The sequence below is a fragment of the Chaetodon auriga genome, chromosome 12, assembly GCF_051107435.1.
Source record: "Chaetodon auriga isolate fChaAug3 chromosome 12, fChaAug3.hap1, whole genome shotgun sequence".
Classification (NCBI taxonomy): domain Eukaryota; kingdom Metazoa; phylum Chordata; class Actinopteri; order Chaetodontiformes; family Chaetodontidae; genus Chaetodon; species Chaetodon auriga.
The window spans coordinates 12,166,544-12,192,229 of NC_135085.1; the positions used below are offsets into that span (position 1 = coordinate 12,166,544).

The 25,686-nt window shown below is 41.7% G+C and overlaps 4 protein-coding genes across 4 annotated transcripts; 3 read left to right on the forward strand and 1 right to left on the reverse strand.

Annotated features, from left to right (window-relative positions):
* The first annotated feature begins 835 nt into the window (after window positions 1-835).
* LOC143329245 (uncharacterized) lies at window positions 836-3,100 on the forward strand. The gene is made up of 5 exons (XM_076745054.1): window positions 836-899; window positions 1,529-1,624; window positions 2,653-2,681; window positions 2,775-2,850; window positions 2,958-3,100. The coding sequence occupies exons 2-5, from the start codon at window positions 1,531-1,533 to the stop codon at window positions 3,098-3,100; spliced, it is 342 nt and encodes a 113-aa protein (XP_076601169.1). The 5' UTR covers window positions 836-899; window positions 1,529-1,530.
* A 1,256-nt stretch (window positions 3,101-4,356) lies between these two features.
* sf3a2 (splicing factor 3a, subunit 2) lies at window positions 4,357-7,287 on the reverse strand. Its single transcript, XM_076745310.1, has 8 exons — window positions 7,187-7,287; window positions 6,166-6,457; window positions 6,024-6,070; window positions 5,777-5,886; window positions 5,613-5,662; window positions 5,183-5,323; window positions 5,032-5,100; window positions 4,357-4,932 (listed from the first exon to the last, which is right to left on the reverse strand). The coding sequence occupies exons 2-8, from the start codon at window positions 6,361-6,363 to the stop codon at window positions 4,657-4,659; spliced, it is 891 nt and encodes a 296-aa protein (XP_076601425.1). The 5' UTR covers window positions 6,364-6,457; window positions 7,187-7,287; the 3' UTR covers window positions 4,357-4,656.
* A 672-nt stretch (window positions 7,288-7,959) lies between these two features.
* Window positions 7,960-11,862, forward strand: plekhj1 (pleckstrin homology domain containing, family J member 1). Its single transcript, XM_076745311.1, has 6 exons — window positions 7,960-8,322; window positions 8,517-8,584; window positions 8,737-8,803; window positions 8,985-9,075; window positions 9,800-9,863; window positions 10,680-11,862. Exons 1-6 carry the CDS (start codon window positions 8,229-8,231, stop codon window positions 10,770-10,772), a joined length of 477 nt encoding a protein of 158 aa, XP_076601426.1. The 5' UTR covers window positions 7,960-8,228; the 3' UTR covers window positions 10,773-11,862.
* An 819-nt stretch (window positions 11,863-12,681) lies between these two features.
* Window positions 12,682-20,889, forward strand: LOC143329768 (fizzy-related protein homolog). Its single transcript, XM_076745809.1, has 14 exons — window positions 12,682-12,849; window positions 14,153-14,226; window positions 14,964-15,092; window positions 15,298-15,361; window positions 16,336-16,466; window positions 16,559-16,644; window positions 16,739-16,922; window positions 17,068-17,133; window positions 17,430-17,532; window positions 17,688-17,872; window positions 17,997-18,230; window positions 18,624-18,728; window positions 19,177-19,269; window positions 19,408-20,889. Exons 2-14 carry the CDS (start codon window positions 14,158-14,160, stop codon window positions 19,447-19,449), a joined length of 1,491 nt encoding a protein of 496 aa, XP_076601924.1. The 5' UTR covers window positions 12,682-12,849; window positions 14,153-14,157; the 3' UTR covers window positions 19,450-20,889.
* The last annotated feature ends 4,797 nt before the right edge of the window (window positions 20,890-25,686 follow it).

Below are 25,686 nucleotides of genomic sequence, written 5' to 3' on the forward strand. Positions count from 1 at the left end.
CCTGTTTACCAACACTTCCTCTCCTCTCCCACATAAAGGTGGCCTGCAACCACCTCACCCTGATATAACCCAATCATCTTTACATCTGTTTACACTGCTTCTTGTTAGCGGCCTCCATCTCATATAAAGAGGGTGAATGTGCCTGACAGCTTCACAACACACACACACACACACACACACACACACACACACTATCGTAATATCCACTTGCCTCATTCATTTGACAAGATTGCAGAAGAAAGATGCACTAAAGCAACATTAAGAACATAATCTGATAAAACCAGCATGGTCATGTGTGTCCAAAGTGCTTGATATAAAGGCTGCGGCTGTCAGTCAGTTCATGAAAAGGAAATGTGTGAGTCCTTCTGTTAATCCGCTTGACAGCCAGTTTGCCTGATAGACTACAGACATCAAAGCAGCCAGAAAATGCATCTTCCAAGAACAGTGGCGCTCTCTGCTGGTGAAATACAATAGTGTCCATACAATGTTCAGATAAAGAGTTTTTTTTTCCCTTTTTTGTTGCTTTTTTTTTTTTAACAATTGTTATTCATTGCTGTTCTAGTTGCTGAACATTGGTCGGATTGATGAACTGTAACTCCCTTGATAACACATAAGAGAAAACTTTAATAGCATTGTTTTCCAAAACTTGATATAACCCATAGCCTCCTTCCCCTCTGAGCCCTCTCTTGGGACAGTACAGCGCATGTTAATGTCAGCCCTGCCTCAGTCAACGCCTCTGACTGACAGTCCATTCTTTTTGTTTTTTCATCCTCTGACACCTGTGCTTGGCTGTCAGACAGTTCAGAGTGTGACTCTGCTGCCATCTTTGCAGAGGAACAACAGGCAGTGTGACAAAGGTTCTCACGACGCTGCCCATAGGACCCCAAATGTCGAGGCAGGTAGGTCAAGTCCTAATTTCAATCAGGGTCAAAGGTTAGGCTTCATTGCTGGAGAGGCTCATCAGGGGTGCAGTGGTAACATCAGCCCTTTTCTTTTTGTGCGTTTATGTGCAGTGTGTATCCGTCTGTCCCTCCAGTGGCATTGCTTTATCTATTTATAGGGCTGCGAGGACATTAGCTCAATGTCTGTGAAGAAATGTCATGTAAGACATAAGGGCCTCACAGCATTCATCTGTAAATGTGAAGGTCAGGAAACTGCCTCAGTTTTATTCATAAAGTGGAGATGTTGACCTTTTACTTTTGCCATTTTGTGTAGCCAAAATGAAACACTGATGAGACAGTGAAAATAGATTTTCAGGAAGGAAAGAATGACTGCGGTGACTTTGCAATCCATTCAGTCCTCTTGTTTTTGGAAGGTAACAGCTGGCAACAAAAGCATTTCTAAAAATATCAATGATATATTGGCTGAACTGGCCTCTGACTACAGCCAGGTTCACATGCAAAGCTTTGTGTAGTATCTAAATCCATTAAATCATTTTTAAACAAACTCAGTTTTGAGCCGCTTCCATCTCCTTCCCTCTCCCTCTCTCTCTCCTTCCCTCTCTCTCTCTCTCTCTCTCTCTGGGAAGGGATGGAAGAAAGCTATGAGACATTTGAAGAGGAGTTAGGGCCACCGAGAGCAGATCCTCCTCCACAGAAGCCTGTTCGACAGATCCGCAGACCAGGTGGTGACACACAATCACACACACACACAGAATCTGTAATGCCTGCACATAAAAGCTGTCACCCATTGTACATATATTGTACAGCTCTATAAATACTTGGGAGCAGCAGCACAGGGAGCTACTGAAATATGACTCCTGGTCAAAGGCAACACAGTGATAATGCCCCTCTGTCATGCTGAATGGATGGTGGGTTTAATAAGCCTCAATCTGTCCACACACACACACACACACACACACACACAACGCTCCTTGTGAGACAGAGCTGAGTCTAAAAAGACCATGTGGGAGAATGTATTTTTATTTGCCAGCTCTTTGGTTCAGACCTAAATAATTTTATACAACCTTTTACAGTCTCCAAAGGATGAATCCTGTTGACTTTGGTGATCACCTGACTCTTCATCAAGTGCCACCATAAGGTTGACATCTGTGGTTTTGAGTGAAATATCTCAACAACTAAAGGATGAATTACTATGAAATTTGGTACCAACATTCATTTACTCCTCAGGAAAGGTTCTGATAAATCATGTGACTTTTCATCTTGCACCATCATCAGATCAAAAGTTTTTGCCCAATATTTTAATTGTCTTTATGACACAATACCTTCATACCCAATGTTATTGACATTCCCATTAGCTTCAGGTGTACTTTGTGTTTAGTGGCAATTGGCAAATGTTAGCAGGCTAACACACTAAGCAGAGATAGTGAATATGCTAACCAGTATGTTTGCATTGCCATTAGCAGTATGTTGGTGGGCTGATGGAAGCATTTAGCTTAACAGATTCCCTAACATGGCCATCAACATCTGTTATGTCTGTCTGTAATATACGTTTGGCACAGTAGACGTGAGTTTTCTGTAAATGAGAGGTGAATAAAATGAAGCATATGTTCGCCAATAATAATGTATGAGCATGAATCAAATTAATGTGGATGATTAAATTCCAGATTGAGGGCAGGGTTGGTTGAGCTGCAATTTGTTGTTTATGGTTTATGATCTCACCCCTCAGTAAATCTCCATCTGTCTGTTTCAGAAATGCACCCTACAAGGAGAGTCAGAGAGGTTTGTTGGAAAACAACCAACGTGACCAAGTTTTCACTGTGTTCACGTCTCTAATGTAGCCTGTCTTCTAAACTACATGTCGTTCTCCAATAGGAAACGGCTCCAGTTCCACAGCAACCACGAGCAGAACCTAGGAATTTACCCAGAGAACCCAGTTTCTCCAGAACAAGTGAGTCATTCCCATCTGTCTCCTCAACCCTCGTCAGCTTTAAATGTTTAATTATGTTGCTGGATTACAGTAACAGCTTCCCCTCCTCTTTCCTGTATCTCCTTCAGCGTCCTTGCACAAAGCCCTGTCCATCCAAAACCTGAGCCAGATAGAAACACCATGGGAGAACGTCACCCTCAATCGCTGTCTGTTTGTGGCCATCACCATCCTGGTGCTCACCTCAGGCTTTCAGAGGCTTCATGGCAAGTAAACTAGCAAGCGAAAGTAGGGCCGCTGTTATAAAATGACATGCCTGTGGTGGCTGAGTGGTCTCTTTTCAAAACACAGAAACTCTGCGTGGTCAGGGGACAGTGGAGGAGGAGGAAGAAGAATTTGGACTGACGGCAAGACGGACAGGCACATTACGACACAGAGGACAACCTCCAGAGGTAAAGAGACCTTGCGATTGGTTCATTTTTACTGCTTTGTCATCCACTTTTAAGATAAACAGCTGTTCATGCACCACAGATTGTACTGTTTGTACGCAGTTTGTACTTCACGTCTTCTCTCCTCCTCTAGCCCGAGACGAGTCTATGGGATGTAATGTTCTGGTGGCTGCCAGACCTTGACGATGAAGAGGACGAGGAGGACGATGATGATGAAGAACTCAAAAGAGGAAAGTCAAAGAGAGGAGCACCAGCACGAACATCAAGAGGTTTCAGAAACAAGCCGCTGCCAGACAAAAAACTCATGAAGCGAAGAGAGGGGAAATTAAAGGACAGGAGAGCCAAGAGGAGCAGAGATGAAGAGATCAAAGACAAGAAAGAACGAGATAACACGGAGGAACCAGAAGAAGCAGATGATGATGAAGATGTGGATGAAGGGAATGATGAGGTAATGCCCAAGAGGAACAAAAAGTTGGAGGAACAGAAAAAGAAGAAAAAGACTCCAAAGGGATGAGTTGATTCTTTCTGCTGCGGGAGACATCAATTCATTTTCTAAAAGTTTTCACCTGAATTGATCTGATAACATTTATTAAAAGGTGGCAACATTGAATTCAATAATGGATTTTCTCTACCAGATATTCAAAAATAATGCGTACTTCCAGTTGAATGACTGGACCCAATCGGTGTCAGTGTGTTACAGCCTCTTGCTGCTTTGCAAGACCAATAATAGTGTAATAGAGCTTTAAGTTGCCTGTAAAGACGTTTGCATTTTCAGTGAATTCATTGTCCTGACTGTTTTATTCTCATTTGATTCTCTTCACTGTTGAAAGACCGACAACATCTTTAATACACTACTAATTAATTGTGCCAACTCAGTTAACCGTGAAAGTATGCAGCTAGCAGACAGACAAACAAGGGAAACTGAAGACAGAAATTATGGGTTATCAACAATTTGACCCACTTAGTAACTCCCCAGTAAATTCAAGCTTTTATCCTGATCTGCAACCTCGAGCTATATATGAAACATCAGTAAATCTTTCTGTGTGCAATGTCTTTGTAAAAACACACTTTGTGATGCAAATGTTTTTCTCCACAGAATTTAATTACAAAAACAGTCTCTTAAAAGATGAGCTCTTGTCAATCACAGCTCCACAGAAACTAAGCATTTATACAAAACAGTGTGGTCATGTGGGCTGCCCTACACATTTTTAGAAACCAAACAAATGCATAAAAATGGACTAAATGCACACTTTAAACATCATTTTTAGAAATTATTAAACTGAATGTATCTGCAGTATCTAAAGGGATGGACACTGAAGACCGCCGTGGCAGTGTGACTGCACACCGTGAAAGAAAGCAATCAGCACACGCTGGTAGAGGATCAGTTATTAGATATTGTAAGGCCCTCAGGAGGAGGCGGCCTCATTGGCATGGGGGGCATGGGCATCTGAGGGGGCATATGTGGGGCACCCGGGGCCCCGGGTGGCAGGGGGGGGACAGGCATCCCACCTGGCGGGGGAGGTGGCAAAGACTCGTTTGCTGGCCGTGGGCCAACGCCACTCATGAGAGGAGGGGGGCGCTTCACACCTGCAGGAGGTGGTGGGCCGCTGGACTGGGGAACAGCTTTCTCCATTTTGAAGTGGAACTGAAGGAAGAACTGTGAAGAAAAATAACACATAAGACGTTTGTTTACTGCTCTCTCATTAAAAGCCCAGGCTGACTCTGTGGAAACAAATGCTGATCAGCTCGTAAGTACCTGTTTAGTTTCTCTGTTCCAGTGGGTCCAGAAGCGGTTTTCTGCTTTGTCAATTTCTCTACTGGGGACCTTATAGAGCAAAGAGGATGATGTTATGTCAGTGCAAAAAGAAAAATAGCAAGAGCACAATAGAAGTGCAGCTCCCACTCACCTTAAAGGCAATAGTCTCATATGGTTCAGCAGCCAAAAGCAGGTACTGCCAGCGACGATCGGGGGGCTCGATGCGCTGTTCATAAGCAGACATGAAGCGATGCCTGGGTCCAATTCCTTCAGCGATCTCTGGGTAGTCGATCTGATGAACGGAGAAAAGATAAACAGCTACTTTAAAGATTTGTCTTTGACAGTCAGACCTCTACACCTAAAAGAAATGTTTCGTCACTCATGCTGTTTCAGGTGTCAGTGATGCGACAAAACCACAATCAAAGGCCAAACAAAAGTAATAATTTGAGCAAACCGAATCATTTAATAGCATCTCTCTTAAGTGGAGCATTCATGTTAATTTGCTTTGTTCCCAAAACAACAGAAACGAATCAAACTGACCCAACAGGTTTTACACAGGAAATCCAACCAAACACACTAACCTGGAAAAGTAAGGACTGCTGTCCGGTCTCTGGGTCCCTCTGTTTGGTTACTATGAGAAAAGAGAATGACATGGGCCACACATTAAAATACATTTTCAGTGAAACCACTATGAGGGTAAACTAAACAAGCACTTCACTGTTACAGAACCACGCAGCCAGCTTACCTTTGTATCCTGGTCGACCAATTTTGACAAACTTCTTGACCTCAACTTTAACTTTTGCTGGAGCTGGCTGAGCAGGAGCTTCTTTTGCCTCTTTGGCTGCTCTCCGCGCTCTGAAACAAACAAAATATGTAGTTTTTAAAAGTGCTAGTTAACACACTGGGTTGTTACTCTCTTAATTCACAGCAATCATGTGGACGTGTGGTTTGACAACACAGCATTATATGTTATAGACAAGAAGTAGACTTACAAGTTGGTCTGATGTTTCTTTCCTTGTGTATGAGCCAAGTAGCTGCCCTGTAATACAGAGGAGAGCCATTTGTAATATACTCAAGATATTCAGACAACAATAAATAACACCAAGCTCTGATAATCATTATGTGCCTCCTCACCTCATTGTTATGAAGTGTCAAACAAAGTTTGCACTCGTATGATCCTAAATGGTTCTTCATAAAGTAGGGGTCTTTGTTGATGTCGATGGTCTCCAGTGCCAGCTGACGTAACCGCTCTCGTCGATCACGGTTACTCTCAGAGGCAGACGCCACCCCACCACTCCCCGTCTTCCCTCCAGCTCGATGCTGGAAATCCATCTTTGCGGGGTGATGAGCTCAGTCACACAGAGACCCTCACCTCTTTGTCTAGTCACCACTGGGCAGGTACTCAAGGCAGATCCTTCCTGATTATCTTAGGAAAAATAAAGCACACATTGCTGCCAAGGATGTAATACAGAATGACTTTTACTGTTATTATCCTATAAGATTGTGGTCCAACACAGTACCATGTGAGTGTGGTGAACACATTATCATTTATGAATAAACACTAAAAGACCACTGACTGACTCTCTATTTGCTGTGTTGATAAATTATTTTTGTGTTCAAATACCACTATGATATGACTGTAAATTACTGGCTTATGTGCAAGTACACCGCTCACATTTCTGTGACTAGTCTTGGTGGACTTCATGTGTTTTAAAGACAGTCCTGCTCAGACCCCTCTTGACTGAGGTTCTTTATGCTAACCTGCCGTACGAGCGATCGGTCTAAGTTATCTTGATGTTGCCGAGAAAGTAACATCACTTATTAAGCCAAACAATGACTTGAGATAACTTAATTTACCACAGTTAAGAGGGGAGTGTAATCACGCTACAATTCAAATGTATTCTGCTGACTGATCTCTAGCTCGCTGCAATACGTTAGCATAACGTAAGGCTAGCTAGCTACTGAATACATTATGACAATGCTAATGCTAAGCTAATTTTGTTACCAGCTAGTAGTTGATAGATTTTAACATATCTGAATGATCGAACGACAATCAAAAGGTAGCTAAAACAATACGCAAGATAATGAATTGGTTAGTTACAGGAGAAAACGATAACTATTCATGACGAGATCATAAAAACACCAAAACACTCACCGACTCCACTACGTTAGGATCATGCCACTGTAGATTTGTAGTGCGCATGCCCAGGTGGCTTCTCTGGCGGTTGGCAAACAGCTTCCGGTGCGTTATCGCCACCTCCTGGACTGGAGGGAGGACCGGACTGGCTGTGTGAACAAAGCTATGATGACCACAAAGAGAAATAAGCTATTTTATTTAGAAACTTTTGTCATGAAAAAACATTTCATGATTCGATCTTAACAAATATGAGTACATTTGGGAGGGTTTACTTCGATAATTAGCAGTTATTTTTGACCACTTTGAATTTTGTACTATTGGTTGGACAAAACAAACCATTGTGAAGCTGTCACTTCGAGCTTTGCGTTATTGTGATGCCATGTCTCACGAACAATTAGTCGATGAATGGAGAAAATAATCAGAATGAGATAATCATAGTTGTAATCCTTTCCTCAACCAACAGTGAAATGCTGCTCACACGTTCGTTGCATGTTGAGGCAGGGCTAATAATAATTTAATTATATGTGAATAACAGTCAGGAGCCATTTTTCTGTACTGAATACTTTTAATACAGTACATTGATACTGGCATACTTCTGCTTAAATAACATTATTAAATTGTAACAGCTTTACATTTATGTTTTTTTCCTCTTTTTTCTTTTTCCCCCCCAGTGATTCTATACTAGTATTTTTTTCTAAAGTATCTGAACACTTCCTCTTCCATTGGGCTGCATCATGAAAGTATGTCCGGTTTAAAACGCGCTGTTCGCCTAGTTGGATCCTGCCCGATTACCGTACTATTACAAGCGAGGAGTATCACTGCGCTGACAGCGAACGTGTGTCCGGAGAGAGGCGTGAAGGAGAAGTCCGGCACCGCTGAACCGCAGAAATGACCAAAAACACTCCGTCACACTTCGAGAACATCAGACATCGAGACAGCGACGTGTAGTCGACGACAGAGACTCAACTGTGACTACTTCTTACTACTGTTATCTTATGTTTTCGCTCGTGGGAATGGCTCAACCCTGAACAAGCCGTGTTTGACTGCGTCAGTGACTGCGATGCGTTTCAACGAGAAGGAGCTGGTCTCCCTGAGCCGCCAGCCCTCAGAGAAAGCGGCTGAACTGGGGATGCGAGGACCCAAGAAAGGAGACGGTAACACGGTCATATTACATATCGACTCTTCTCACACCTACTTCCGTTTCATGTTGCCCGGGCAGCAGCTAAGTGTTAGAATCAGCTGTTAGCAGAGTCAGCTCGCGCCATACATCAGCTGTGTTGGTAACTGTAACTGTACTGTAACTGTGTGCTGTGGAGTTTCATTTCTCTTCCCTTTTGATATCGTACAGTTGTAAAGAAGAGGCTGGTGAAACTCGTCGTTAACTTCCTGTTTTATTTCCGGACTGATGAGGAGGAGGTCAGTTGAATCATCATTTGAACACCTGTCCATACCTTTGCTGTCACAGTGTGTATTCATTGTGTTACCTGCGCAGCATGATAAAGTGAAATGACTTCCTGTAAAAGGCAGCAACTTGTTGAATCAAAATTAAGTCTTGATTTATTTGCCAGCCGATCGGAGCTTTGCTGCTGGAGCAGTGTCGGGTGGAGAGGGAGGACAGCCAGACCTTCTCTATCGGTGAGCTGCAGTGTCCCCAGTGTTACATTTCACATTGTTAACCTGCCCTCTCTCACTTGCTGTGTAGTCTCACAGCCTTTTGTTAAATCTGTCAAAGTCCATCATTTATGGCTTTACATGACAGTTACTGTTTGTGCGTTTGCATCATGTATTTCTGGTTAATTCTATGTTTCCTTTGCAGCATTTCTGGATGAAGCAGAGAGGAAGTATCTGTTTGAGTGTGACTCTGAAGAGCAGTGTGGGGAGTGGATAGACGCCATAATCAAGGCCAGGTAAGACTGAATGTTTTCCATTTTAGTAACAGTCACCAAGATCCTGTACATATTTTTGGTGACCAGGCAGAAACTAACATTTCAACAGAAAAGTAATTGATTGCAATTTTGATAATCAATCATTTCAGTCAATTCTAAGGTAAAAAAAAATGTCAACACCTAACAGTGAATAAGAATTTTTGCATTAAAACTTCCATACATGTTGCATAGTCTATGATTAATCTAAAACAAAAAAACAAACAAAAAAAACAAAAAACAAATGACAGATGTCCGAATTGTTTCAACTCAATTACAAAACTATGTTATATAAGTGAAGATTATTACAAGACTGAAGGACTGTGTCCTCTACAGCTGAATATGGTCACAAACCTGCGTCCATCAACGCTGTTCTGGCATTTGTTGTGGCTTTGGTAGGTCTTACTGTGCGGTGAGATGTTAATTCAACAACTCACACCTCAGCGTGTTTTAGCGTCCAGTAACAGACTCACGTGGGTGAAACAGTCACACATGAATGATTTGGCTGTTTTCAGGGACACAATGTCAACATTGTGACTTGTGTTGAACAGTTTCCATTTGAGCCATCACTGCTTGACCTTGTCCTGTGTTAAAGTTTACTGGGAAAACAAATGCTGTCAAACAGGAAATGATGATTATGAGCTCAGGTTTTTGCATATGCCCCCCCCCCCTCAAATGTCAAACTAATTTGTCATCTCATGTCTTGCAGTTACGAGTTCATGAGGAAGAACCTGATATTCTATCGAACTGAAATCCACAGGCTCACTGGCAAGGTGAGACCCTTCAAAGCAGCATGTCAGTACACTAAATGCCACACAGATGGTGTTTCTATCAAACACACTGGGAAGTGCAAAGTGAATTTGTGCTGCGCTTGACCCACCGAAATGCACAGCATCATCAACATGATGGAGAGGAACATTTAGAATAGTCGAATGATCCACAGACCTCAAAAAATCGTTCTCAATGAAAACTGTTCATAAGAAAGCATGAGAGGAACTGTGTTTTTTGAGGTTATCAATTGGAGTTTATGGATGCTGTGAGAACCACCAAATGATTGAAGGGATATTGCCTGCCTGTGGGCAGCCATTGAGTACATATTTAAAACCCTTTTACAGGGTACTTTTTAACATGTGTCACATGGAAACGTCAGCTGTAGACAGACTTCTCTGCTCACTCACACAGATTAACCATTAACTAGCTTCTCTTATAAAATCTGCTAGCAAGAGTCATCATTTAAGCTGAAGTCTGCTTTTGTCTATCTTTCACCGTTATCACTGTAACTCCATATGTGCAGTGTGTGACTTTGGAGGCATAGCAGCAGTAACTAAGTGCAGGTGGTATGAAAGGGTCAGTTAAATTCCTCTTACCCACACTGTGTTGTAGAGGAGGTAGAAGTTTCAAAGATCTCAAAACCTCACAAAATCAAACCCAAATTATCTCCCGACAGGGGTCAAATATACTTTTGTGTTTGTGTGATTTTGGTAAACTGACCATTTAATAGTTAAGTTCGATTCTGCTTCAGTAACAGGGAATTTGCACATTGAGCTGTTGTTTTCTTTCAGTTTCACTTCGTTGCTCTCTCTCCGCAGGACCCCTTGGAGCAGTATGGTATATCCGATGAAACTCGCTTCCAGGTCAGCAACGGCCTGCAACTTATGCCTAGAGATACCTCCTCCCTGTAGACCAGCGTCCTGTGTCCAGATGTACTGTATTTTCATTGTAGGTCACCCCGCCATTCCAACAGTCACTCCTCACTGGTTTGAAAACTATTGCAATACCATGAGCACACAAGCTTTTTAGAATGTTTAATGTAGTGCCGGGTTTCCAGGTTCTCATGCAGATGTTATAACAGGGTATCTGAAGCCATGCAAAGTAATAAGTCTGATTATGTCATTCTCAGTCATTGCAGGTAACATGGGGCTTCAACACTGTCTTATTATCAGTTTAGGGGATTTTAACATGCCATTTTCTGTATCATTTTCAGACTCTGTCTTGTTTAGTTGGTTGTCTGTATAAAGCACGTTTTGTATTGTTTTCTACTAGACATGCTGTGTTTTTAGACAATGTGACTTTTAGAGCCTCTGATTGTGCTTTGTGCTGTAGAGCTGCGGCTGTGACTTTCTTTCAGGACTATAAGTAATATGAATGCGACTTTGTATAACAGGAATCAGTCCAAGACACATGAACATTTGGTGTAAACCAGTGTTTGAAGAGGCTCATGAAGCCACACATCCAATTCAGAAAACCCTCACCCGCATTTACTGCCCTGATTTGAACAGCATGAGCCCTTTGATCTGCTGAGTTGAGCCACCCATTTTACTCCATTTTTCCTTATGCGACAGTAAAGATGTATTCATCATCTAGCCCATTTAGACTATTTAGTTTTAAAAACTATACTTTTGCACATTACTGGGTGTTGTTTTTTTTTTTTTATTAGAATTTCAATAATGAACTTGAACCTACTGTACCTTTTCTGCGGCACTTTGAATGAGAGTTCTTTAGGTAAGCTATTGGACCATGTTAGGATTCCAGGCTCTTGACATGCTTTTCTTTTTTAAATATCACACCAACTTCCAATGGTTAGGTGAAATTTTGCTGTCAACATCTCACTATGTGGTATCGCTGTGTCCTGCAAACTGATAAAATGTTTATTTCAGCAGTCAGTGGTCTATACCTACAAACAGGCTGTCTTCATTTTAAACTTTTGCACAAGGAATGTGTTTAGTCTGTTTTTACTTCATGATTATATTTGTTTCACTGCATCTCTTTTTTTTTCTAATAAAGCCATTTGAGAGATACTGTAAATTCTGTTAACTAAAATGAAATTTGTTTACACCAAAATATTATTTTGTAAAGTTGCGTTTTTAATCATGTCAGGCTAGTAATACTTTTCAGTGGCTGGCAATGAGGCTGCCACTTTTGTCTGTTGCATTCATTGAATATTACAGCCACTGTCAACAATATCTCTGCTTCATCCAGTTTATTTTGAAAAATGTGCACATCTGGTTAGAGTACTTCAATTTAATGAAACTGACTCTCAAATAAATACAAGCAACTGGGGAGGATAAACTAGACCTTTATTTTTGAAATCTCTACCACATTAATTGCTGATCAAATTACATATATCTTTAATCTCTCAATTTCCCACAAGTCTGGAAATTTGCCCGTTGTCCCACTGCATAAGAATGCAGTCTGCAAATTTCCAAACTCTCATGTTTAGTCGTAGTCCATAAGTTAATATTCAGCTCAAATCATTCCTCTCATGAAATTCGGTGTTAAAGCCACACAAACCAACAACATCCATCATTCAGTACATAACTTCCTTATTAACCCATAACGAGATGATTCATTATTAACAGTGATTAATTAGTAACTAGCTATATTTTTGACGTGTTACATGTTTGTTTTGTTAACCTTCTCAGATCTCTTTCTCTGTCACTGCGCCGCCTCAGCTTCGCTGGCTGTTGATGCTTCAGTGAACAGCCTGCTGAAGATGTGACAGGAAGTCAACGGATAGGCATTGTGCCTGTGACACGTTTCCTTAGCAACGCAAAATGTGTGATTCAAAAACAGTGACGTCACGTCTTACCCGTGATGCTTAGCGAAGCCAAATTGAACGCTCGGCAAAAGAAAACATTTGTGTTCTACATGCTCTGTTTTTAAGCGTAAAACGCATAAAACAACACATTTCAACTGGAACCGACACTGCCAAGAAAAACAATTCAACGGCGCGTAACAGGAAGGGTTTATCGGGGCACGGTAGGTGTTATTATAGAGGAGATTGTGAACAAACAATGTTGCTAATGCATTAGCCACACAGCTAGCGTATCTTACGTTAGGTCAGCCAGCTGAGCTAGTGTTAGCATTAGCATACCTCTGAATGATGGGTGGTCAATGACTTATTTGGCTTTTAATGTTTAACGTTTTGGTATTGCGATTACAGATCAACAACAATCACCACAGCGGGTTTATTTGTTTATTCATTTATGTTGTTTCTAGAATCTTGCCTGCAAATACCTGCAGTTAGGATGGTTTTAGAGTTGCAAGTGTTCACAAAGATAAATGAAGTGTTGTTAGCAGAAGACTGAGCCCACCCGCAGCTGACTGTGTTCACTGTATCTAATGTCATTGTCGTTTACGAACAGATTTGCCCAAAATGAGCTAGTGTGGGATTTAAACTGAAGCTCTAGACCTATTTGTTAGGGTTGTCTTTATAACTTGCAAGGTAACGCTAATCGTGTCGATGGAGTCTTCATGCCATTAATTGTAATAGACGTTTTGTTGCCTAGCTAATTTAGCAGCACAAAGCGATTGCGATTTCAACCAATATTATTTCAAGGAATGCTTCCTGAAGGTGACTGTAAAGTTGGTAATCCAGTTAAATGTTTATTTTGCCTAATAACAAATGTGATACATGTCGATATCGGGGGACGTCTCCTGATCAGTGTGATACTCCCCTACAGGGCTTGTCAGTTAGCCTTCAGGAGTGATTGAATTTAGCGAAGTGCAATACAAAACACCACAGTATTGCTGAAACAATTAGTCTGTTAATCAAGTAGTTGATCTACAGAAAACCAGTAGCAATGCTTTGATAATCCATTCAGTTTTTAAGTAAGTTATCAAGCAGAATGCTAAGCATGCGCAGGTTACAGCTTTTCTCTGCTTTATATTGTTAAAGGTTGAATATCTTAGAGTTTTGGACTGTTGGTTGGACAAAATAAGCAGTTTGAAGACATCACTATGGGCACTGGAAACTGTGATCGGTGCAAACTCCTGATAAGAAAACTATTTGCAGTGCTTCACAGCTGTCATATGCTAGTTTTCTTATCAGGAGTCAGCTAAATAGGCTTAGCTGTCAGTAGTGTACAGCTGTTTGTTAATTGCAGACATTTATATTTTGCCACATTACTGGTAGACATCTGCCATCTTTTCAGTCCTGTTACTGGAAAGTCAGACAAAATTAGCAGAAGTAAGCAACCCATAATTATGGCAGTCCCAATGTGTGTTGTTAAAGTGTGGTGTGATTTTATGATTGTGTTGATCAGTGTCATCCTGCTTTCAGGCATCATGGACCAGGACTATGAGTGCAGGCTGCTCAGGCAGATCAATATACAAAATGAGAATGCAAGCCCCATAGTAAGTAAACAATACACACATTTTTTTTCCATTGTGTGCCAGTCCTAATATATACAGGAGCTGTATTTCCTCTTTAACCAATATTTCCTACGACCCCAAATCCAAAAAAGTTGTTTACCTGTGGAATGTTCCAAACAGGTGTTTTTGGAGTGTTCCACAACTCTCCCAGTCTTTAGTTGCTCCTGTCCAAACTTGTTTGAAACATGTTGCTGCATCAAATTCAGAATAAGCAGATATTTACAAAAGACCATTGAAGCTGATGAGTAAAACATTTAATACCTTGTCTTTGTACTGTTTTCAATAGACATATTGTGTCAGAAAGGATTATCATATCCAAACCTTACATTGTTGACTGTAATGACTGTGATGATCAGGTCATTGTCTTGACCATAGCAAGATTATCCCTGAGCCCCTCCCAAAGACGACTGTTACCCAGCAAAGGACTTCTGATGGGCGGAGAGGGTGTTACTCTCAATGTGTTGGAAGATTTAGCGGTTTAACGGGCCAGTCGCTTTCCTTTGACGGCGTCACTAGTGTTGAGTGGTAATAAGACCTCACCAGCCAAATGACTGGGTTTTGTGAATGTGGCCTTCTGTTGTTAACACCTCAAACAAATGCACCATCTGCCTCTTAAATTATCTTCCTGTTTTGCTATCAAGTTTTCAAATGACTGTCCAAGGCCTGTGTGTGTTTGGCCTCTCATCACAAAGTGCTCTCTCCTCTCCTCCCTTGTGTAGAAAGCTGTAGGAGCGGTGCGAGCTCTGACACCCACCAGCTCCCCCCTGTCCTCCCCTAGCAAGCACGGCGATCGCTTTATTCCCTCCCGGGCCGGAGCCAACTGGAGTGTCAACTTCCACCGCATCAATGTGAGTCTGCTACCACACACCCGGGACTTCGCTGTCTTTGCTGTCAAAAGAACAGTGCCGTCAAGATCAAAGCGTTGATTATGGCTTATAGGGGAACATGTTATTTATTAGCGTTTTCCTTTAATTTGTCTGTCAATACTTGCACATAACAAGTTGAAAGATTTGGTTGAAAAGGATGATTTATTTATTTCATTATCTGGCACAGGAAATTGAAAAGTCCCACAATCAAAACAGGAAAACCAAAGATGGCACAACTGACAGCAACAAAGGTAATCAGTCCACTTTTGTACCAAGAGACTGGAGGTGGGACGAATGAATATTGTGATACAGTGTTTAATGTAATATGTACATTGACATTTAATGTCATACAGCACTGATGAGGTGGTTGTGTTTGGGGCTGCAGCTAAGGATCATCATTATTGATAAATCTGCTGATTTTTTTTCCAATTAATCAAATGACTTTTTTGTCTAGGAAATGTCAGAACATGTCTGATGTATTTGAATTCCTCATTTTGTTTGACCAACAGTCCAAAACACAAAGATGATCAGCTGACGATCCTATATGACACACAAACATGTAAAATCTGTTATCTGTTCTCTATGTTTGATATTTCAGCTTGGAAAATGACAATTATCAAAATAGTTGCCGATTTATTTATTCTTTTGTTGGACAACTAGTTGATTATTCAGCTAATCATTGCTGCTGTAGCTCATGTTATTGATACTCTGGCACCAATACCATGAACTGTTCAGTTCTGATCCAGAGGCATATTTCACTATTTTGGGTGTGTATATTAAGCTTGAGATTCATAGATACTCTGACTGCTTTGTAAAATATTGTATATCGCAGAATCAGCTGTATTATGAGACATTAGTTATCACAGGGAAGTTATCGTGATAGTGATGCATCACAAGTTACCCTGTGATTATCAGCAGCAAAGACAGATGTTCTTCTCTGTTGTCGCTGTAGATTTCGTGTGAGTTTCATCTGTTTTTAGGTTCGTTTTCCAACAGTTATCTGTCTGTTCCGGTCAAACGGGATAATTTGACCTTCTCTTGTTTACTAAGCTTTGACAGGCTTATGGAAACTGGAGATAAGGACTAAACAAAGCTGAGTGAAAAATTCTCCCTGATCTTTAACGATGTGAGAGATAGAAGAAATTGCAGAGGGGCCACAGTGTTTGAATTTAATTATTTTGATAGCCTGGTTTGATTTCCTCTCTGTCTCTTCTTCTGCCTTTAGCGGATGGCCTGGCTTACTCGGCTCTGCTGAAGAACGAGCTGCTGGGAGCCGGCATCGAGAAAGTCCAGGACCCCCAGTCAGAGGATCGTCGTCTGCAGCCATCCACTCCTGCCAAGAGGAGCCTTTTTAGTGTAAAAACAGTTAACATGGGCAAAACTTTGAACGTAATACTTTAATGGGGAGTTTTCCCTGCATCTTTAATGATCTGCTTGTGTTTTTGTAGTATTCTGTAAGTGCTAAGAGGGCTCTGCCAGAAGAGGATGGGAACACAGTCTCTCCATATTCTCTTTCACCTGTCAGTAGCAACAGGTAATATGATCTCCTCGTCATCGCTCAAATGTTTTTGACTCCTTTTGGAAGAATTAGCATTGTATTGCTCATTAAATTGTGTTGTGCATTGCAGCCAGAAACTGTTGCGGTCACCAAGGAAACCTACACGTAAAATATCCAAAATTCCTTTCAAAGTTCTGGATGCTCCAGAGCTTCAGGATGACTTCTACCTCAACTTAGTGGACTGGTCCTCTCTGAATGTGCTCAGTGTTGGACTTGGTACCTGTGTATACCTGTGGAGTGCCTGCACCAGCCAGGTGTGTGTGAACAGTTAATTGAGTGTAATGAGGCATCCAGCAGAGGTCCTCACTGTAGTTAAAAATATTCTAAGCCTGTTTATGTGTTTCTTTCTCAAATGTCGTTTCTGTTAACCTGTGTTATTTTTCCTCTCCATGTTTGCAGGTGACACGTCTGTGTGACCTCTCTGTAGAAGGAGATTCTGTAACGTCAGTGGGCTGGTCAGAGAGGGTGGGTTTCTCTCACACCTACTATCATCTTTTCAACTGCTGTCAGGTTACATGAAAAAAGAAAAACATCCAGCATCATCAATATGATTGTAGCAGAACCTGCTTACCAAAACTGTATTCACATTTTTACACTTTGAGTGCAGATTAATTGACAGTTACTCAGTGAGACCTGAGATCCATCGTGGAAAAGGGCTGTTACTTGACATTAGTGAAGATGCAAACGAGCTTTGGTGCACAGGCTCCATTTCATCCTTTAAAAATGTCCTTTCCTTTTTTTTTTTGGCTGTCTGTTCTTAGGGTAACCTGGTAGCGGTGGGGACTCATAAAGGCTATGTACAGATCTGGGATGCAGCAGCAGGGAAGAAGCTCTCAGTATTAGAAGGACACACAGCCAGAGTGGGTGAGTTGAGAGGCTGGGGAGATGGAGGCGGGGACAGTTACAGGAGTCAAATATTACACACTTCATTCATTTTCACACAGTTGTTAAGCAACATCTCTCATTCTTGGTCGGTGAATCACCCTTCCTTCAATCTGCCTTTCATCTTCTGCTGCCAGGTGCGTTGGCATGGAACGCTGACCAGCTGTCGTCTGGGAGTCGTGATAGAGTGATCCTGCAGCGCGACATCAGAGCCCCGCCTCTCCAGTCAGAGCGCCGTCTCCAAGGACACAGACAGGAAGTCTGTGGGCTCAAGTGGAGCACGGACCACCAGCTGCTAGCCTCAGGTGGAAACGACAACAAGGTATAAAGACAGAGTCTCACGTGTTTGTCTGAGAGCCACACATTAACTTACACACAGTTTTCGTAAAACATCACAAACTCTTTTCTCTACCTCCTCTCCCTTCATTTCAACCTGCTGCCTGTAGCTACTTGTGTGGAACCACTCGAGCGTCCTCCCGGTGCAGCAGTACACAGAGCACTTGGCTGCAGTGAAGGCCATCGCCTGGTCCCCCCACCAGCACGGCCTGCTGGCCTCTGGAGGCGGCACCGCCGACCGCTGCATCCGCTTCTGGAACACGCTGACTGGCCAGCCCTTACAGTGCACGGACACCGGCTCTCAGGTCTGCAACCTGGCCTGGTCCAAGCACACAAACGAACTGGTGAGTCACCTGAAGGTCTTGATCTGGACAGCTGCTGTGGCCATATAGATGACATGTTTCTGCTTTTAAATGCAGATCTTAGATAAAATCATGTCATAGTTAGGTTACTATTTGCACACTGAAAATACCATAATGACACTTGGATGTGTTGTCCGTGTAAATTACTCAGTTTCAGTGTTGTTTGAAGGTGTATTGTTTCAGTTCTGATAGCAGTTTAACCCCACTTCCAATCTTGGAGTTAAGCCAGGCTAAACACACCCCTCTGTACACGAAGCAGAGCGATGGAATTGTCATTGATTTTGATTGATAGTATTCAGGCACATGTCCCAATCTAACAGTGTTCTTTTTAGTCTGAGATAAACGTGTATTAAATACTGTGTTTGTGTTCTGCAGGTCAGCACACACGGTTATTCCCAGAACCAGATTCTGGTTTGGAAGTATCCCTCTCTCACTCAAGTGGCTAAACTTACCGGACATTCCTACAGAGTACTCTACCTGGTCAGTATAGACTGTGTGTTTTTATATGATGACTGTGTGCAGGCAGTTGACCCAGTAGTCCCAAGGTTACACCAGCAAACTCAAACTGAAGTAGAAACAAGGTGCTAAAACATTGCTGGAAAAACAAACAAATAAAAATATGTGTGCTTTTAGTATTAGAAGTATTTTGATTCCTCATTCCTATTTATATGCCCAGATTAAAAAAAATGTAATGAGCTCTGAACCCATTACAATTTTGCATGTTTTTGCCAAAGTGCTGCTCAGCAGAGCAAATTATTCAGCAGACATGATCACCTCCTGCTCTCTGCGAATGCAAGTGACAGCAGAGCCACCCACACTGGAACTAAAACAAAAAAAAACAAAAAAAAACGCACGTACGCCTGATTACTCTGACTACATACTGTTGTCATATACTATACGCAGTGTATAACAGTGAGTTTACGTGCAGGCCATGTCCCCTGATGGAGAGGCCATTGTGACAGGAGCTGGAGATGAAACACTTCGCTTCTGGAACGTCTTTAGCAAGATGAGATCCACTAAGGTTTTACTTCTCTTCATTTCTCACTTTACATCTTAGATCCTCTGCTTTGCTCAGTGTCTTCCACCTGTCGCCTTCCCTTATCTGTCTCTAATTATCTCTGTTTTACCTCCCTTTTCTGCCCCCCCTCCCGTTTTTCAGGAATCCGTGTCCGTGCTGAACCTCTTCACCAGGATCCGGTAGTAAGCACAGCTCTGTACTACGAGGGAACATAGCCGGGAAGGGAATTTGTCTTTGCATGTGTCACGCTGTAACCGGGCCCCTTCTTTGAGTATTCACCTCAGTAGTCTGCAGAGGGCCCCCTCAACTGCCCTTAGTTATTTAGCCAAGTTGTAGCTGGAGGTGTGAGGGGGCTGGAGGGGCGTCGTGGGCAGAGGAGACGCATACATACATACATATGTGCGTACAGTATTCCACTTCCTCCTGAATGACGGAGCCGCTGCCTCCTCCCACAGACCAGTGATCTCTGGTGACAACGAGAATTTTGTTTACAGACTGACTTGTGCTTACCTGCCAAATATTGAGTTTGTCATTGTGATTGTCTATTTATTTTATTTCATTTTTTTTTAAAAACATATTTTTAACATATATGCTTACTCGTGTGTTTGGCTTGTAGATTTCCTTTCATGTGTGTAACTGCAGGTGTTGGTCGTATCTGTGGAGTATGTCTGGCTTTGCTCGGTGTTGCAGAGAAAAGAGGAGCGCATCTTTTTTTGTATTTTACGGAGAGAAAATAATGTTTCATGTACACTGATAACATAATTCATTGCCATTTCAAGAGCTGTTAATGTTTGTCAAGGATTGGACAAATGATTTCCTTTTTTTTTTTAAATCTGCCATTAAATTCATTTTAGTCTAATGATATAATATTAAACAGTATTGGTATATTGTTTTATAATCTGTCAAGAAAAATCTTGTAATGGCAGACGGCACATTTTAATAAACACCCAAACAAGGTAGTTTAGAATAGCTGCTTACAAAAGTAATTCACATGGAAATGAGAAGATTTAATGCGACTTGTGTTCAAGCTTGTTTCTCCACTTAAATTGAAAGGCAGGCAAGGAAAGCTGAAATAAAAACACTTTGGTTTATCAGTGTAGTTTGTAACAGCAACTGAAGCAAAGAGGAAAAACATTTGGGATTAAATGAGAGTGAAGCGCTGTTCTGTGCACAGCTTCTGCTTTGCGCCGTGTCTGCTAAGATATTCAAGCTCGAGGCACTTGTCTTTTGCTACTTCAGACCATTTCTGTTTCGAGCAGACGAGCTATTGTAATTTTTTTTTTTTTTTCATTAAAAAAAAAATCTGATTTCATATCTTCTAAACATTTTCTGCCATTTTTTTCTGCTGTTTGAATGTTGGAGTTAAGAGGCACACCACATTGAAATGAATGCTATTTATTTTTGTTTTGTACAAAAGTTCTTGTACAGCGACGGCATGTTTGTTTGCTAATGTTGTCTGAGGGAAGCTGGTGGGCAGTTTCACTGCTAAACCCTAGGAAAACTTCTTTTAATGCCACTTAAAAATCAAGACAAAGCTGCCAACTTGAATCACAGCAAGAATGTTACAACAAGAAATATTTCTGTACTGAGAGATAATCAACAATTAAACGATCATATCTTGTACCATTTGTTGTTGCTGTTTTATTGATCAATAACTTTTGAGCACGTCATTAAATCCGTCTCCTGCTGTGAAGTGACAGAGATAGTATTGTGATATCGCTCTCGAGCCCACACAGTTATTCTATAAGTGACTGTAATATTAATGAGAATAAGCCAAAGTCTGATATATCTTATTCCTCAGCACTTTACAGCTCCAAAAGCATTAAAAACACATGAATGAGCCACACTGCTCCACTCATTACTACTACTGCTACTATACAATCACTACAGGAGCACAAAACATTTGCTAAAAATGGCAGCGGCTGGCTTTTTTTGGAAACAATTTGCTATTTTTCAGAAAGAAATGAAACAATAAATTTGTGATCCGTTTTTAAAGATTAGCATCTTTGGTAGAAACCGGTAGGCTTGTTGGATCTGGTAAAGAACATGGGTAGAGCTTTATATTTATTAATTATTCTCTCTGGTAAAACATTGTGTTTAAAGCAACGGTGTGGAAGTCAGTCCTGTATATCAGCTTCTTGTGTTCTCTCTCAATATTAAGGTGATAAAAACAACATTAAGCGTCCTGTCGGGCCACCATGAGACCCCAGAGCAGCGTCAGTGCTTTTAATTACACAGACTGGAAAAGAGTTTGAACTGGTGTTCAGTTGGGTTCATACATATTGTACATAATAATCTGTATTCTGTATTCTGTTTTTCCCTTTGTCATCTGTCCCAATGCTTTTCAGTACTTGTGGCTTCCTCTGCTGTCCAAACTCACAGTGAACACCAGAGGGCGCAGTCCCATGAGCGTCTCAAAATTCAATGCCACACTGCTGCTACCACACCCATACAATCAACCTTAACCATGTTACCTTGAAGGTGAGAGTCAGATGTAACACTCACCAGAACAATATCCTGCCAATTATGCTGACTTGTCGTGATAACAGGCTCTGAGGAAGGTTAAACACTCAGCTAACACCGTATCTGGTTTCAGTTCATCCTCCGTTTACGAACCACATTTGACAGAACGAGATCTTTGAACGGCCAGAAAACACCCCGTGGCCACACCTTGCTCCCCGAAGGCCTGCAAATTTTCATCATATTACCAGTCCAGCCCACACATGCATACTTTTGACCCAGAGCATGAAAAATAATGAACGTTTACCACCTCCCAAAGCTCCCACACCTCTGCTTGTGCCCTGCGGCCTATACAAACTCACTCTCACACATTTAAACAGCAAAAGGATTTTTATCAGCATAAACAGCGACTAAAGGGGATGAACACATGAAGGAAAAGGGATCTTAAATGATTCTGCTCCTGTGGTTTTGCTATAATTTACAGATAGAAATCAGAAAATGGCCAATATTGAACACATATTGTTGAAATTTGACTACTGCTGGGCTGAAAGTAATAAGAAACACTGCTGCTAATTTAGCGACTTTTTTGTGTGTGATGAAGATCAGGTACTGTAGGCCTATGTGACTCAGCTTCCATCAGCGCCAGAGAGCCCGAGTCTTTTTGCCCATTCACACTCCATTATAATGTCATCTAAATACCATGCATATAGTCCATTATAGTGATCAGATAAATCATGTGAATGGAAGACATTCAACACAGTCTTCCAGCTCATCTGTGGCTCTCGGTGGGCAGATGTTAACATTAAGCCCTGAAAGCTGAGGGGAGAGTAGAGGGGGACTGCTAATATGCGTAATCCTACCTCCTGATGTTTCTATCAAGAGGCGCAGAGTCTGATGTTCATTATACAACTAAAGCCTCACAACACAGCGAGCAGGATCTTCCCCCAGGTTCCTCCCTAAGCCTGACTCTCGAGTTGCATTGATAACCGGCCTGCAGGGATATCAAAGGAACAAGGCTTTTGTGACAACTAATAGCTGCAGCCAGCCAGGCTTCTTTTTGGTCATTTTGTCAGAGGGAACAGAACACAGAGAGGGTCACTCGTGCCTGATTTACAAAAAGACACTAGTCACCCACCCCAGCAGCAGCTTTGCATTCAATGGAAGGGGGGGTAGGTGTGTTTTTCCACAGCCTGTAAACTGTGACGAGCTGTTGAGACACGACATGCTATGATTTAAATAACTCACTGAATTAAAAAAAAAAGGATAAATGAACAATGTAAAAATTCAGTCCTGGATGGTTGTTTTGATGCTTTTGAAGATTTTGCTAAAATGTCACCCATGGGCCTTGAAAGCAGCAGGACATGTCCTTGCCATGCTGTCCTTGTTATTTAATGTCTTCCTCAGAAATGAAGTGACAATAACACTGTCCTTAATTTGAGCCCTGCTGTGATGACTGCTCAAATTAACTGATTCATATGATGTAAGCGGATTCCAGTGTTGGTCCTGAACAAATGAAAATGCTCAGTGCGACTCTGCAAATATAAAGAGTCACCTACTTTTCTCTGCATCTCACTATGAACCGAATACTGACAACACAATCTGAAAACATCACAGAGGGATTTGGTGACTTGTGAAGACAATTTGAGCATCATTTTTGAATTTTAGAAACAAAGTGAAAATAGCTGGAGTCTAGCATTAGACTAACATGAATTATGAACAATGTTGTGTTTCTGTGCGAATGGTTCCTCATACACCGCTTTCTTAAGGCGGACGCCACCTAAGTGTCCAGTTGCTGACGAAGCTTTTTAACACACAGGCTTACTGACAGTTATTATAATTGTGAATTTGGATTTAATTTACAAGGAGATGTAATCCAATCCAACATAGACCAACAGTCAAATGTTCAAATTTCCTTTCTTAATGCTTTGTAAAGAAACACACATCTGAGGGGTCATTGTTTCCCTGTGGTTCAGACAGGACGAGTGAGGAGCGGGCAGAGTCATGAGGAAAGAAAAAGGAGCACAGGCAGCTCTGCTGATTGTGACACTGCTGCCCTGTTTTACATCTTTGACTGGAACAAAAAAAAAATCTGACAATACGAATCCACAAATATCAAACTCAGCTTTTCAATGGACAATAATCACACATTTAAATCACTCTCTTGTGCCGTGCCAGCTTACAACTGCTGCTAAACTGTCAAGAAGGGTCAAAAACAATGAGTAGCAGTATAATTTGACTATTATGTCATTTGAAGAAGCACTAATGCAGAAATGACTTATGATTATTATCTCCCAGCCCACTTAGATTTGGGAACATCAGCGTCTAACAGCCATCCCCTGCTGAAATTTACACCATTCAGCCTCGGAAAACCAGGAAGACTCCTCAGGACTCCTCTCCCCTTGAAAAACATGGTCTTTAGTCCATCCCTTCTTTTAAAAGACATATCCATAAGACACTGTTATGGTAAGTGTACAGTGATACACATCACAGGTTGTATTGTTGACATCTCCATGGGAGTCCTTGTTTCTTTTACTGTTTTTACTCTTTATTGTTGACTATTGTTGTAATTTTTACAACTTCTTTATATCCAGTGTGATTAGTGCATGTGATGTTTTTATGTTGTTTTTTTTTCTTCTAAATTTTAAACCTGATCTTAAGGAAAGTTTAGGTTTGGGTTAAGGTTAGGGCTCAGTAGTGTTTATGTTTAGGGCAAGGAATGAATGTAAACCTATGTAATGTCCCCAAAAGTGATGGAACACGTCTGTCTGTGTGTGTGTGTGTGTGTGTGTGCGTGCGTGCGTGCGTGCGTGCGGGCATTTGTAGGCGAGGATAAGTGAAATTGTATTCAGCCCAGTTGTGGGCTATTCCAAAGCAATTAATTTTACCATTTTGCAATTTCCACAGCCCTTAGGTATGTAACATTCCCTACTTGTTGTTTCCATTACCAATTAATTGGATGCATAATCTTGATCTCACAGTTCAGGTTTAATTCAATTACATCTGAGCTCGTCGCCACAGTCAGGCGGCGGCGCTCAGGTGAAGTCTTCTGCGCTCTCTCTCACACACATGATTGCAATGTTGTTGTTGTGTGAGGTGTTTCCTCGATCAGATTAAAATCACGCGCGGACATGAGGTTAGAAAACCGACCTTCAGCAACCGAGTTCTCCTTAACTAGTGGCATTTTCCATCGGTATACATCATCAGCTTCCATATGCTTTATCCTTACGCATCCTTAACCTTCATATAACGTAATTTGGCTGCTGGTTTGGGCCGCACCCTTAACAAGGTCTGAAAAAAAAAAAAAAAAAAAAAAAAATCACGTCAATTGGCCTCCTGCGCGCAGTCGTCACTCAACATCGTCCCGCCTCCTCCTTGTCTCCTCCGGAGCAGCAGACGTATATAAACACGCTGATCCATCTTTCCTCCAGCCTACCCAGTAACATCATAATGAGCGTTATGTGGAGCTCGGATGGGATGGCGCACAGGCTCCGATCGTGGCTGATTTCAAGAGAAAAACCCAGCAGTGAAAGAGACGCAGCCTCGGCTCCTCATCCACCACACGCTGCGTGATATTATGTCGGCGTCACCTGTTGTTCCCGTCGACACACGGTGAGTCCAGCACTTGCAGCTCCTGAACGCAGCGTTAGGCTCTTTATTTGCAGGGTATTCATATGTTTGCAATGTTGCTCGCGCCACAGAAAGCTGCCTTTCGCTTTTTTTCATTTTTATTTTCGTACTTCAGGGTTGAAAACAAATGTGGTGATGAAAAAAAAAAAAAAGCTTAAAAAAAAAGAGAAAAGAAAGAAAATCCTTCGAGCCATATAAAAGGAAAATAACAGTTCAAATCCCGACTGCGTCTTACGGGGAATTAAATGACAAACGCCTCTCCTGCTCCTCCTGCCTCGCCTGGGGGGGAAATGTTTATCATGTCGTCGTGTTGCCGTGATTTGAGGAAGAAGG

Excerpts from the sequence above, each read along its gene's own strand:
- LOC143329245 (XM_076745054.1), top strand. The coding sequence starts at position 1,531 with ATGGAAGAAAGCTATGAGACATTTGAAGAGGAGTTAGGGCCACCGAGA. Across the intron at positions 2,682-2,774 it reads CTACAAGGAGAGTCAGAGAG|GAAACGGCTCCAGTTCCACA; the intron begins GTTTGTTGGAAA and ends GTTCTCCAATAG. Across the intron at positions 2,851-2,957 it reads ACCCAGTTTCTCCAGAACAA|CGTCCTTGCACAAAGCCCTG; the intron begins GTGAGTCATTCC and ends TATCTCCTTCAG.
- sf3a2 (XM_076745310.1), bottom strand. The coding sequence starts at position 6,363 with ATGGATTTCCAGCATCGAGCTGGAGGGAAGACGGGGAGTGGTGGGGTG. Across the intron at positions 6,071-6,165 it reads TGACACTTCATAACAATGAG|GGCAGCTACTTGGCTCATAC; the intron begins GTGAGGAGGCAC and ends TCTGTATTACAG. Across the intron at positions 5,887-6,023 it reads AAGAAACATCAGACCAACTT|AGCGCGGAGAGCAGCCAAAG; the intron begins GTAAGTCTACTT and ends TGTTTGTTTCAG.
- plekhj1 (XM_076745311.1), top strand. The coding sequence starts at position 8,229 with ATGCGTTTCAACGAGAAGGAGCTGGTCTCCCTGAGCCGCCAGCCCTCA. Across the intron at positions 8,323-8,516 it reads AGGACCCAAGAAAGGAGACG|TTGTAAAGAAGAGGCTGGTG; the intron begins GTAACACGGTCA and ends GATATCGTACAG. Across the intron at positions 8,585-8,736 it reads TCCGGACTGATGAGGAGGAG|CCGATCGGAGCTTTGCTGCT; the intron begins GTCAGTTGAATC and ends TTTATTTGCCAG.
- LOC143329768 (XM_076745809.1), top strand. The coding sequence starts at position 14,158 with ATGGACCAGGACTATGAGTGCAGGCTGCTCAGGCAGATCAATATACAA. Across the intron at positions 14,227-14,963 it reads ATGAGAATGCAAGCCCCATA|AAAGCTGTAGGAGCGGTGCG; the intron begins GTAAGTAAACAA and ends TCCCTTGTGTAG. Across the intron at positions 18,729-19,176 it reads CCTACAGAGTACTCTACCTG|GCCATGTCCCCTGATGGAGA; the intron begins GTCAGTATAGAC and ends GTTTACGTGCAG.